The sequence below is a fragment of the Erinaceus europaeus genome, chromosome 17 (assembly GCF_950295315.1).
Source record: "Erinaceus europaeus chromosome 17, mEriEur2.1, whole genome shotgun sequence".
Taxonomy (NCBI): Eukaryota; Metazoa; Chordata; class Mammalia; order Eulipotyphla; family Erinaceidae; genus Erinaceus; species Erinaceus europaeus.
The window spans coordinates 68,275,466-68,289,335 of NC_080178.1; the positions used below are offsets into that span (position 1 = coordinate 68,275,466).

Below are 13,870 nucleotides of genomic sequence, written 5' to 3' on the forward strand. Positions count from 1 at the left end.
GGGGGTTGAACTTAGGTTCCTTTCTGTCTGTCCTATATAAAAAAAGATAAAATGGTCACCAGGAGTGGTGGATTTATCATATATGCAAATACTGACCTCAATAATAACTGGTACCAAATTAAAACAAAACAAAAAAAGAAGAATGAATAAATGAATGAATGAAAGGGAGGAAGAGAAAGAAAGTAGAATTGGGGCAGGACTGACATGAATGGGGCAAGGATACTGGGTTCCAGCCTTTGTTACCTATTTACTCATTGCAAAGTTCTGACAAGTCTGAAGCAATTTGAAAGAATAAGGATGTTGTAATGGTTTTATTGATAAAACTGAATATAGTGTATTTTTTAAGGGAAATCCATTTGTTTGGAGTGATAAAATATCCTTGCCTGTACAAAATAAGTATAGCAGTGAGTCATATGTATAACATTGGTTTACCCAAGTGAAAATTGTTAGTCTTTGTCAGTCTTCTGATACTCTGTTCATGTTTCTGGAAGTCTGAACAAAGATGAATAGACAAGAATTGATTTCTTGTATAGGTTTGACTTATAAGGAGAACTGCTGGGGGACAGAGAGTACCATTATTGTAATGATTACTGTGATTTTCATTAATTTGTGCATTATAATCCTGAGTTTAATTGTGACTTTCCTTAAATGCTTTGAAATTGCAGACATAAGTTCGCCAGATTGTACAGAACTGTACTATGGTGGGTTACAAATATTTTTCATTTTTTTGTAAGTAACACTCATTCTTTATACAAATATTGTAGAAGTGAAAGATTTGGGGGCTGAGAGGGTACCACGCACCCAGTTGAATACACACATTACTATGAACAGGATGCAGATTCAGTGTCCCACTCCCCACCTGCATACATAGCTTCACAAGTGGTGAAGTAGGTTTGCAGGTATATTTATCTCTCCATCTCTATTCCTCACTCACCTCTCTGCTCGCAATTTCTTTTTTTAATTTTTATTTATAAAGTGGAAATATTGACAAAACTATGGGATCAGAAGGGTACATTTACAAAATGACCACCCTCAGAGTTCCATATCCAAATCCCCTCCCCTGATAGCTTTCCTATTCTTTATCCCTCTGGGAGTATGGACCCAGGGTTATTATGAGGTGCAGAAGGTGGAAGGTCTGGCTTCTGTAATAGCTTCCCCGATGAACATGGGCATTGACAGGTCGATCCATACTCCCAGCCTGTCTCTCTCTTTCCCTTGTGGAGCAGGGATCTCGGGAGGCAGAGCTCCAAGACACATGGTGGGGTTGTCTGCCTAGGGAAGTCAGGTTGGCATCCTGCTAGCATCTGGAACCTGGTGGCTGAAAAAGAGTTAACATATAAAGCAGAATAAAGTGTTGGACTAATCATGAAGGTAAAGGCTGGAATATTGCAGATGAATATTTGGGGTCTCTGTTTTGGAAAAAGCTAGTAGGTCTATTTTAGGTATATTTTCCAAGGGGCACATGACTTTGCTAGTTTTGCCTGCACCTGACATCTAGTATGCAGGTGGACCCAGGTTATTGTCTGGGGAGATGATGTCGTGGATAGAAAAAGGACCAGAAAGCTGGATCAGGGCAGAGAGTAGCTCCCCAAAATGGGAAAAGTCTATAAATATTGTTAACTGTAAACCCCATCAATTTGATCTGAGGCCCATATTCAGCACAGGGGCCTATGTAACCTCTGCATCCCTGTAGGTCTGAGCTCACCTTCTGTGGTCACAGCTAGGAACATTCCATGCTGCACTAATTTCAGGACCCATCTTCCTTGGGTAGTAGGTAGAGTATGTTGTCCAAGCTCCCTTCGGAGAATGGAACATTCCCTACCCTTGTTGATCCACAATGAGAGCAAGTGGATCAGCAGTATCTAGAACTTCTTCATTTGGGAAGGCAAGCTATCACCTATCTTGCACCTTCTTGCTTCTTTAAACTTCTTAATTTTTGACATCTTTTCTACTCATTTTAAATTATTACAGTTGAAAACTTGCACATTCTGTTCTAAAATATACTTACATCTTCTCTGTGTTGTCTCTTATTTGATTCTGGGAGTTGAGAACATACTTGTGATACCTAGCATGTAAAGCATGTATTGTATATAGGATGCCCTTTCCTTCTTGAGTTCTTTGACCTGAAATAGCCTTGTGCTTGTTTCCTTGGGTTTTATGTAAAAGAAAGTACACAAATTGTATATTTTTTGAATCACTAGGTGCTAAAAACATATTTCATTTCCTCTTGTAATAATGTGTCTGAGTGTGAAATTCTGGGGATATTACACTTTGCTTCAGTATGATCTTAGAAGTATCTGATTCTGGTTACTGGTCACATTAATCCTTCTTACTGTTAGCCATTATTTAAAAATCTCATTGAGAATATGAGTTATTTTGCACCTTGCATAAATTCAGTTTTATGTCAGGAGACATTAATTCTGCTAGTTCAGCCTGACTAGCCTCTTTTGAACTGCTGGATTAGCCCACTTGCGTCATGACTTTTCTTTCACTGTCTGTTTATGTGTTCTTCCAGAACCTTTACAGTTTTGCAAGGCAACTATCACCCTTCTATTCATATGCAATATATGAATATTTGCCATTCCCAAACAGGTCTTTAGGCTTGTCACGATTCTTTATAGTGATAGGTATCTAACTGAGATGCCTGATATATCTCAAAGTGTAGTGTATTGCATCTGGCATCCAGAATGCTGTGACACCATATCATGTCCCATGGCTAGGCCTAACATCCCACTGAAGAGAGGCCTACTTTGAGAGCATTTGTCTCAGCATTCTCCCCGAGAAGGGTGCATTGAGAAGGGTGCATTCCACCACAGACTCTGGGCAGAGTGTTAAGAACAGTCACCTCAACGCAGTAAGACTCCCAGGCATCTGGATCAGAAATAGCTTGCTGTCTGTCTCCTTTTATCCCAGTATCACCATCTGGTTATTCTTTTGATTCTAAAACAAAAGGACACACTGAACTTTCCTATTCATTAGGTAATTATTATTTAAGTCATTATTATTCTTGATGTAATGATTTTTTTATTTTAATTTAAAAATATACCACAAATACCGGTCTCTGTATGTATATACATATATTTCCCTTAGTGTCTGTTTGCCTGGATTGGATTGGACGTTACAGCATTGGTTGATTTCTTCAAAGCGATTCCAGAAATTCTTTTTTTTTTTTTTTTGCCTCCAGGGGTTCAGTGCTGGCTCTACAAATCCACTGCTCCTGGCAGCCATTTTTTTTCCTTCTATTTTATTGGATAGGACAGAGAGAAATTGAGAAGAGGGAATAGAGAGGGAGAAAGAAAGATAGACACCTGCAGACCTGCTCTGCTGCTTGTGAAGCAACCCCCTTGCAGGTGGGGAGCCAAGGACTCAAACTCAGATCCTTAAACAGATTCTTGTGCTTGGTACTATGTGAATTTAACCAGGTGCACCACCGCCTAGCTCCCCAATTCCAGAAATTCTTCAAAGGTACTGGACCACTAGTAGGGTAATGGGACCATCCTTGTTTCTCATTATTACGTAGTTTGCCTACCCCATCTGAAAAACAGTGAACATTAGCAAATATTGAGCTGTCATCAGTGTTAAAATGGGAACCCCAGTGTTTCCAAGCAGAGATAAAATAATTGCTTCACTAGAAGGACAGAGACTGATGGGGAGGCTTACAGGAGACATGGTAGATTCATTATCAATCCCGGCAGACAGTTTTCTGTCAAGAGCAACTTTTCAAGAAGAACTGTTTTATCATTTTTGCAAGAATGATCAAGTGCCTTCAGAGTCATGCTGAAAAGAGAATGGGTGGTAGGTGGTCAGCTTGCTTCTGTCCATAAAGTGACTTGCAGGGGGGATTCACATACATATCTCACAGGAATACGAGTTGTCTCATATCATGGACTGTCTGCCTGCTGTGAATAGTTGCAATTGTGACTATTAAATAGCCTCTAAATTAAATACTTTCTGATTTTCTCTTTCACTAGAATACAAGTGTATGAGAGGATGGAACATGTCTACCATGTTTTCTGTTGCACATCCAAAGCCTAGCCTAGTACTAAACAGTCAGGAAATGTAGGCTGAGGCAATGCGAATATTAATGATGGACAGTAAGGCAAAACCTGGGGACAGTCCTTGCTGCTTCAAAGTCTAGTGGCTTTTATCAAAGGCAGGTAGGAGCCCTTGTAAAAAATAAGATGCAGACAGCCTCCACAATGAGAGGGATGACTTCAGATTGATGCCCCAGCCTGAAGATGGGACTGGAGCTGAAGAGTGTTGGGCTTTGTTCTAGAGTTTAGAACATAGCCACTGGACACTGCATTGCCCTGGGCTGTAGCGAGGGCATTTGGGGAGGGGGGGAGAGAGTGGGGAAAAAGAGAGAGAGAAAGGGAGAAGGGGGGAGGGGAAGGGGGCAGACATCAGCACTGCTCCATTTATGAAGATTCTCCCATGCAGACGCTGTCATGTGGTGGCTGGGGTTTCAAACCCGGGCTCTCAATGTACCGTAAAGGGTGTTTTAACAGGCGAGCCATCTCCTGTGCCTCCCACCTCTATCCCCCAACACCTGATGTAGCCAGCTAGTTATTATTTGTAAAGATTGCCTACATGTTACCTTCTCTGAGCTGTATTATCTGAATTCTCATTGTCCCTATGAATATGGTGACCCAGGTAGTATATCCCATCCTGTCCATCTGCATTTGGCTCCTGAGGAATGACTGGATGAGAGATTCATTGTGTCCACACCAGGTGATGGGTGGGTGGGTATAGGAGGAACAACCAGACTGACCTTTGTCTTTGTTTTCTTTGCAGATATTTCAGTGAGCCTGCTGACCCTTGTGGTCACTGCCTGTGGCCTCGCTCTCTTTGGTGTATCCCTCTTCGTGTCTTGGAAACTCTGCTGGGTTCCATGGCGAGAACGAGGCCTGTTCTCTGGTAGCAAAGACAACAATCAAGAGCCTCTTAACTACACGGACACAGAGACCAATGAGCAGGAGAACAGTGAGGGCTTTCTAGACCCTCCCACCCCTTGCCCTGACTCCTCCATGAAGATCAGCCACACCTCCCCAGACATTCCCCTCTCAACCCAGACTGGGGGACAGGAGAACTGTGCCCATGGCGTCCGGGTTCAGCGCCAAGTCACAGAACCAACCTCATCAGTTAGGTCAGTAATGTCCTGCTCCTTTCAGAATACAAGGCAAGACCCCCCCATTTCTCTCTCTTGGGAATAATGATGTTGATTACTCATGTTCCTGTCAGCCTTCAGACATCAGAGCTATAAATAGGGAGAAACTGAGTGATACTTATACTCTACTTAGGTTCCTCAACTCTTCTGAGTCTCTTCTTAGTCTATAATTTAAATAGTTAACAATGTTAAGACTTAGCAAGGCAAGCACTGCCTAAGAACTTTCTACGCACTGTTTTATTATATCTTATAACCATGTGTATAGTGCATCCTTTCTTTCTTCACAGAAGAACCTTAAAATCAAGGAGCTTAAGTAACATAGTCATAGCATTGGAGGCGCTCTAGAAGTCTGGCCATGGAACGTTGGTTTGCTCCAGGTCAGGGTTACAACCATGGTTCAACCAACGCCAGAGCCTGACTGAAGTCAGATGACTTTACTTATGTGTATGACATGAATAAGCTGCTTTCTGGAATGAAACAAAGGCATGTGCCTCATGTACTCTGCACAGGGTGGTGTCTAGTAAAGTTCAAAAGCAGAGAGCTGCCATTTTGCTTTTAGTGTTTCTGGTATTGAGAATGGCCTCTCTTAAAACTTAGATGTTTCATAAGGGTGACTGAGGTTCAACAGCAACTCTGCAGCACTGAAGTAAACTCACTTTCAGTACAAGATGTCAGGAAAAAGACTTAGGAAGCAGCTTTTTTTTTTTTATTTAAGTGGAAATATTTTCTTGAGTGATAGCCAGACAAATTACATGCACCTTTATTAAGAAAGCATCAACAGGGTTTGGGGGTAACTTTTTAAATCTTTTTTTTAATTATCTAGAAACAGAAATATGATTTTTGCTCTTTTTTTTTATTAATCAAGTTTATCCTAGAGGCTCTGCTCATTCACATTGAGATGGAATATGGCAGTTTATAACTTTTTTCAGAAACCTATTTTAGCATCATTTCTATTTCTGAATCAAAGAGCTAAACCTAAACTATTCCTCTGTGAGGAAATGGATGGTTATTTACCATTTGATTTAGAAGAAATCCTGATTTTATCACTGGGATTTCTTTTGGGATTTAAGACTTAAATATAACTGGAATTCTGATGCCGCCACAGAGTTGGTACAGCGGTGCAGACTCATAATAAAGTCCTTTCAGCACATAAGTAACTAGCCTGTTAAATAGAGTGTCAAAATTATCTTCTCTGTGGTTTTACTCTGCGTGCTAATTTTTCTGATCTGGATTCTGTCATAGAGGGTGACGGTACTATGTCTTTATTAGATTATTAATCTAAGCATTCTGCCATACTTCTAATAAACCGGTAACAATCGTGTTATTATAGTTACTATAGTATTTCAGAAAAAAAAATATCTAAGTATACAAGTACTCTGAACCTACAGAAATATATTGCATTTGAAAATAAAAACTGATAGCTTTACCACGGACTTGTGTAAGTTGGATAGAAAGGAAAAAAATAAGAAGACGATGGTCAAGGAATAGCTCTGTAAAGTGAATTTTACACTTAGTTTTATTTTAGTTTTACAGTCACACAATTAAAATTTTTCTTCTGATGTCCAAAATCAAGCTTAGTAATATCTAAATTACTCTAAGAAAAAATTATTATTTTCAGCTACATTTGACCTAATGATTGTCATTTGTATCTTTATCCAGTTAGAAAATTCTTACCTAAATAGCTGCCAGCCTAGTTTATGGGACATGTCTGGGAAAAACAGCTTTGTCTCATGGCATAGATAGTAAGAGTGGTGTGTGATTTTTCCACTTATCCAGGATTTTTGCTATGAATACACATACACAGAGAGAGAGAGAGAAAGAGAGAGAGAGAGAGAGACTTTTTACTGGCAAACCAGAAAAATTGAACCAAATTCTCATCATGCTTTCACTTCTTTTTTGTCTTTAACATCTTTCTTTTGTCTTTCTTTTTTTCTTGTTCCCCTTTATGTTGTTAGTGATTTACTAATGGTTTTAAAAAAATAAACAATTAGAGAGATATATTTTCATACCACACCCACCACCAGAGTTCCGTTCGCCCCCCCCCCAACAATAACCACCATAGTTTTCATAAAGTCTTAGAGACAGTCTCACCCACTCATTTTTTAAAGTTTTTTTCTTTCTAGCCAAGTCTTTGCTGGGGTTTTCTACTTGTGTGACTTCTTTATTCCCAGTGGACTATTTTATTCTGTTTTACTGTATTTTATTTTATTCTTTCAGCTAGCAGATGATACACAGAGAGGGAGAGACATAGAGAAAAGGAGAAGAGACATCACAACACTTCTCTACCCCTTGAGAAGCTTCCCTTTTATATAGTGCTCCCCTGGGGTGCGGGAGGGGCTTGAACCCAGGTCTTTGTGAATGGTACTGGGTGAGCTATCTCTTGGCCCTCAAATTTCCCTGTCTTGAATAGCACTTAGCAGAGAAACCTGTGATGGTTCTGAAACCACAATTTACCCCTTCTCTTTCCTCTCCTTGGGTCCTGGAGCTTTGTTAGCACTGGTGCCCGTGAACCAAGAGATATATAAGCAAGATCTCACTTCTGAGATGAGATCACTGAGATGAAGAAGGTAGGAGAGCATACACCCATCCATGGCTGCACAGGAAATAACAGGAGTAGAAAGGATGCTGGGGATTTTTACACAGAGCCTGAAATGGGAGATGTCATGGGCATAGGCAAGGAGTAGACACCAGGCAGAAGAGCTGGAGATGCCAACGTGCTGGAGATCTGAGAGCTAAGATGTGACTAAACTCGCTAACTGCAATATAGATCACCAGAGGTTGATAAGTATGGAACCAAACTAAATAAGCAGACTCAAGTTCTCTCTCTTTCTCTCTCTCTCATCTCTCTCTCTCTCTCTCTCTCCCTGTGTGTGTGTTTTCTCAAGCTATGGAGAACCAATATGGCAGGACTAGTCCTTGTGGTTATTGTGATTGCAGTATACCCTTCAGCAGTAATCATCAGTAAACTTTGGGGGGAAATAGAGAATTACTACTTAAAAGACTTGGAAGTTAGGGGGTAGATAGCATAATGGTTATGCAAAGAAACTCTTGAGCTTGCGGTTCCAAAGTCCCAGGTCTGACTCCCCACACCACCATAAGCCAGAGCTGAACAGTGCTCTAGTTAAAAAAAAAAAAAAAAATGAAAAGACTTGGAAATTACACAGCTCAACTAGACTGTGTGAGGGCTGGACGTGAGGAATAGAGGAGGGGGTAGAAAGAGAAAGAGTGGGTGTAGACCTTGGGGTTCTGCCTTCCTTGGGATCAGAAGAGGGAGTCTAAGGATTATGGATTTTATTTGTGAATTTCAACCATAAAAGGAGAACACAGGACTCAGAATAGGGAGTCAGAAAGAAAACAGAAATTAGGGGTTCGGACGGTAGCGCAGCGGGTTAACCGCACGTGGCGCAAAGTGCAATGACCAGCATAAGGATCCCAGTTTGAGCCCCCAGCTCCCTACCTCCAGGGGAGTCGCTTCACAGGCGGTGAAGCAGGTCTGCAGGTGTCTGTCTTTCTTTCCCCCTCTCTGTCTTCCCCTCCTCTCTCTATTTCTCTCTGTCCTATCCAACAACGAAGGACATCAATAATAACAATAATAACCACAACAAGGCTACAACAACAAGGGTAACAAAGGGGGGAAAATGGCCTCCAGGAGCAGTGGATTCATGGTGCAGGTACTAAGCCCCAGCAATAACTCTGGAGGCAAAAAAAAAATGGAAAAAAGAAAAGACATTAATTGGCCTCAGTTGGTAGTTATCTCATTCAACCAGAATCTGTAAAACAAAGGCGCCTTCGTGGGAATTGACTATCTAGCCTTCTGGCTAGCAGCATGTTTATTTGAGCTAGGCATCTTTGAATTGAATGCCTAGCATTAAAACTGAACACTTGCATTACAAAAAAGAAAGGCTAATTCTCAGGATGTATACTACACACCTTCTCCATGACCTTCAAGACTTTCATTCTTCTGCTGTGCTTCCTTGGCTCTTAGACTCTTTTTGCCCTGCTTTTTCAGTTAGTTTTCCACCAACTCCTCACCTCTCTTGCCTGCCATTCCCTTGAAGGTGGTGACTAGGTTTTGCCTTTCTGTGCCTTCTACTTCATGTAATTGCTTTGCACGTTCACATTTGATGAATTGTCTGCCCCCTCCTCCTTCTTAAGATCCAGTGGAGACACTTGTCTTTTGTGGGGGTAGTGCAGAGATCAGGGCTTTGTTTGGGGACTTATGGTGGAATGTTGGAACTGGCTCTTTTGCTTTTGGGGAAAGGAGAGGAAGGAAATCTCACTGATGTCCAGACTCCTGCTTCTGCTGACCCTTACGTGCAAAATTTAGCACAAGACTCAGAAGACCTTCAGACATGCATGTTTTTTGTTAATGGTGATATTTTCTCCCCTCTTTCTCCTTTTTTTTTAATTAGTGATTTAACAGAGTTTTACAGAATTACAAGATTTCATGGGTTTGATTTCACAGCCACACATGGTCAGGCTATGTCATGTGTTAAGGTTTCTGTCTTACAGATTTTTGTTATTCATCTTGGAACTTAGACTATTTCTGGTTCCCCACCACCACCACCGGTCTTCCTGTTCTGGTCTGTCCAGTCTTTAAGTTCTTTTCCCTGTCTCTCCACAGTAGAAAAATGACATCTGCCCACACTGAGGAAACTCTCTTCATTCCTTATCACGTAAAGTCTTTGGAAACCATCCTTCCCTCCCACCGAGTCCTAAGAGCATCCAAATGCAGGGCTCTCTAGATCTCTTTAGAGGACTACCTGCTTTAGGCACACATCCCTCTGTGCCACTTAGTGTCACTGAAACTCTCGACCTGGGGTGCCTGTAGTTTACTGCACTCAAGGAATACCTCGTGACCACTTTAGAGCCGCCTCATCTGGTTGAGAGGAGCCAAGTCACAGCATTCTGTTCCTTATATTTTTTTTCTTGCTATTGACCTGTCTTTTCTTCTCTCCTCCATTTGAGTAGCCTACCAGAGCTGTGGAATATTGATTTCCCATTTCCTCTCCTCAACTTCATGTCCCCAGGGCAGCCTTCCTGCACTGCCTTCTCATCTCTCAGTCCAGAGAGCTGCATATGTTATGCAGAGAGGGTATGAATTGTCTTGGCTCCCTGGCTGTTCTGAGCTTCTTTAGCTACCCCATCCATCCACCCCCAATTCCACTAACTCCTTTCTGCAAGAAAACACATTTTAAAGAGAGCCTCAGGAATGAGAACTGTCTTGACTTGTTACAGTTTTTACTATCTACTTTAAGTCTGCTTTCTCAATAGTAAGTGCGGTTTTAAATGAGGCTGAGGGGGGAGGAGATGGGTAGGTGCTGAAATGTAACAGGTCATATAAAATATTAGAGTATATTGGGGGCCAGGTGGTAGCACAGTGGGTTAAGTGCACATGGAGCGAAGTGGAAGAACCAGCCTAGGGATTCCAGTTTGAGTCCCCAGTTCCCCGGCTGCAGGGGGTGTCGCTTCACAAGCAGTGAAAGCAGGTCTGCAGGTGTCTATCTTTCTCTCCCCTTTTCTGTCTTCCCCTCCTCTCTCAATTTCTGTCTGTCCTATCCAAGAACGACAGCAATAACAACAACAATAATAACAACACCAATAAACCAGGGCAGCAAAAGGGAAAAAATGGCCTCGAGGAACAGTAGGTTTGTAGTGCAGGCACCAAGCCCCAACAATAAACCTGGAAGCAAAAAGCAAGCAAGAAAGAAATATAATATATTAGGGTAGATTAGTAATAGAAGATCATAATATTCCTATCTGTGACTGATTTTTTAAATATTATGAACTATATTAGGATTTTGAATGAAGGCGTCCTGTACAATTGTGTTCTTTTCTTTCTTTTTTTAGAGACAGAGAAAGCAGAGAGAGTGAAATAGACCACAGCTCCAAAGCTTCCTTCACTGTGGTGGGGAGACTCAGCTCACATGCCTGGGCTGCACACTGTGGCAAAGCAGTATATGATATTATCTAACTGAGCTATTTTGCCAGCCTTGTGCAGTTGTGTTCTGAGGAAATGGGGCCTTGTTTTGTTCTTTGAGGTTCAAATATCTCCACAAAGTCCTCCCCGATCTACTTCTTCTGCCTCCTGGCAATTCGTTGTGGTTAGGAAAAGGAGAGCATGTAGGACTTACTTCTCTTCATAGTTCACGTCTTTGAAAATGTAAACATAAGGGGCTGGCAGTTGGCTTACCTGGTAGAGTACTCATGTCACTTGTGTCATCATGCACAAGGACCCACCTCTGAACTCTGGCCACCACATGCGAAAGTCTGTGGAGGAGAGCTTCCCCAGCAGTGGAGCTCTGCTGTGGTGTCTCCCCTTCTTTCTAGCTCTTACCCTTTATTTAGAGGGAAGAAAAAGTAGCCTCCAGAAATAGTGGGGTCATGCAGATACAAACCCCCCAGCAGTAACTCTGGTGGCAAAAAAAGAAGAAAAAAAGAAAGAGAAAGAAAGAAGGAAGGAAGGAAGGAAGGAAGGAAGGAAGGAAAAATGCACAGGCAAACTAGAGTATATCTCATTGCTAAGCAGCCAAATTAGTGCGTTTAAATTAAATTTTACATGGCAGACTTAGTACTACAGGTCAGGGTTATGTCAAAGTGTTACTCTGATGCATCTAAAGCCAATACTCGAATGAACTTGATGGGCTTCGCCAACCTCATGAGAAAAGTGGCAGCCATGAGGTTAGTGTAGACACCAACCTGCTTTTCCATCACAGATGTTGACTCCAGGGAAGCTGCCTATCCAGCAGGTCTTGAGGGGAACACTTAAACAACATCAGTAACTAGACCGCATACATTGTAAGTGGAAACTAATTCAGGAACCAAGTAGGACTCTAATATAAATCCAGCATGGAAAATCAGTAGCAAAGAAATCAAGAGCCGTTGCCAGTTTTTTATGGTCTCTGTGCAGGGTTGGCTGCTTGCTGCCTACCCTGCCTGGCTTTGTTGCCTAGCGGCCCCAGTGAAATAAGATTAAAGCCTTTCTTCTAGGACTCTGGAGGCTCTGCATCTGGTCAAGGAAATGATCCAGGTGTACTTGTTTACAGAGCCATTTTTAGGCTCATTGACAGCAGCTTCCATTTCTCCTCCTCCTCAAGACAAGTGAAAAGGCTTAGAGAAAACTTAGGATTGTGGGTTCCCCTATAGGAAATTAAAATCTCACAGCAGCAACGTTCCAAGGCAGCAGCGTCTTTGTCCACACGTGCCTGGGTGTTTCTGCCTGCAGTGTACTGTGCGGCATGTGACAGAAGTGGTGACTGTGATGCGATCTTGGGTCTCGTAGTGACTAGTGATCAGTGACTAGTGTTTTAGGATGATGAGAGATGTCCAACATCTGTATGACAATACAGAATGATTTCAAACAGTTTTTAGAGCCTATTAGTTTGATTTTTATGTATTTATTTCACAAAGTTGGGGCCAGGCAGCGGTGTACCTGGTTAAGTGCACATGGATCCATGTTCGAGTCCCTGGTCCCCACCTGCAGAGGGGAAGCTTCACAAGTGGTGAAGCAAGTCTGCAGGTGTCTCTCTCTCTCTCTCTCTCTGTCTATCCACTCCTCCCCTCTCAATTTCTGTCTCTATCCAATTAAAAAAAGAACACTGAATATTACTAAGAATGGAGAAGAAGACCCAACTGAAAGGTGTGTGCTGCCTCACTAATAGGTCCACGTACCAATCCTTCAGACACAGCCTAACTGTTCACTTTCTGCTTTTGGTTAAGAGACACTGTTTTAATTAATGTTATTGAGGGCTTGGTAATAGCACACACACGACTATACTCAAGAACTCAGCCACCAACTGAGACCACCTACACAAGGAAGACTTCTGGAGTCCTGGAGCATTGCTGTGGTCTCTCTTTTCTCTGTGTCTTCCTCTAGCTCTCCGTCTCTTTCTCCCTTTCTTTATCTCATACTTTATTAAAAGAAAAAAAAAGTCCACTGGGAGTGTCAGAAAAGTGCAGGCATGGAACCCTGGTGATAACGCAAGTGGGGAAAAAAAACAGGTAAGAGTGAGGTTATTGAGAGAAATTCTAAACTTTGAGCTGAAAACAAACAAAAATAACCTAAAAAAAAAAAGCCATGTATAAATGATTTGTTCTCCAGTTTATAAAAACTCAGACTGATGAAACATGTTACAAAGAGATTTTCTGGGAAACTTCTTACCTAAATAAATAAGCTTATAGAGAAAAAGTAGTTTCTGTGAACAAACATTTAACTTGCCAATAATCAGTTTCCAGTCTCCAACTGAATACCCAAAGACATTTATAGTAGCTTACTGTCATCTTTATACCCTTTGTGTTTATTGCAGAATTAAAAGCCTTCCTCCTGGTCATTATTAATTACCCAAGCGGTCTAATACAAGCACAGTCACTGAGATGCCACTTGTAGCTGTCAAAGCCAACACTGCAAGAAGACACATCCTATCATATACATTCACACAAGAGCAAAACTGTGTTCTAGTGATGAAATTATTTCATTTAAACATTAAAAAGAATTTTCCATCACTATAAAGCTAGTGACAAGAAAGTCTGAACAGTGTGGAGGAAAATTTTTCTCAAGACAACTTTGATGCATCAGTTTCAGGATATGTTGAATATGTTTTCTTAAATCAGTTTGTGCAAATCTTTCTTTTTCAGCAGTTGTGTAAACTGCTCTCCAACGGCATTTTAATTTAAAATGTGTATTAAATCTTTAAAGGTTCGATG

At 41.4% G+C, this 13,870-nt stretch overlaps 1 protein-coding gene across 4 annotated transcripts in view; it reads left to right on the forward strand.

Annotated features, from left to right (window-relative positions):
- SYT9 (synaptotagmin 9) overlaps positions 1–13,870 on the forward strand; it is a 307,624-nt gene that overhangs the window by 174,629 nt on the left and 119,125 nt on the right. For all 4 annotated transcript variants that reach the window (XM_060176973.1, XM_060176971.1, XM_060176974.1 and 1 more), the window contains exon 2: positions 4,795–5,146. In XM_060176973.1, the coding sequence (XP_060032956.1) occupies positions 4,795–5,146 (352 nt within the window). The remainder of the gene's footprint in view (positions 1–4,794; positions 5,147–13,870) is intronic.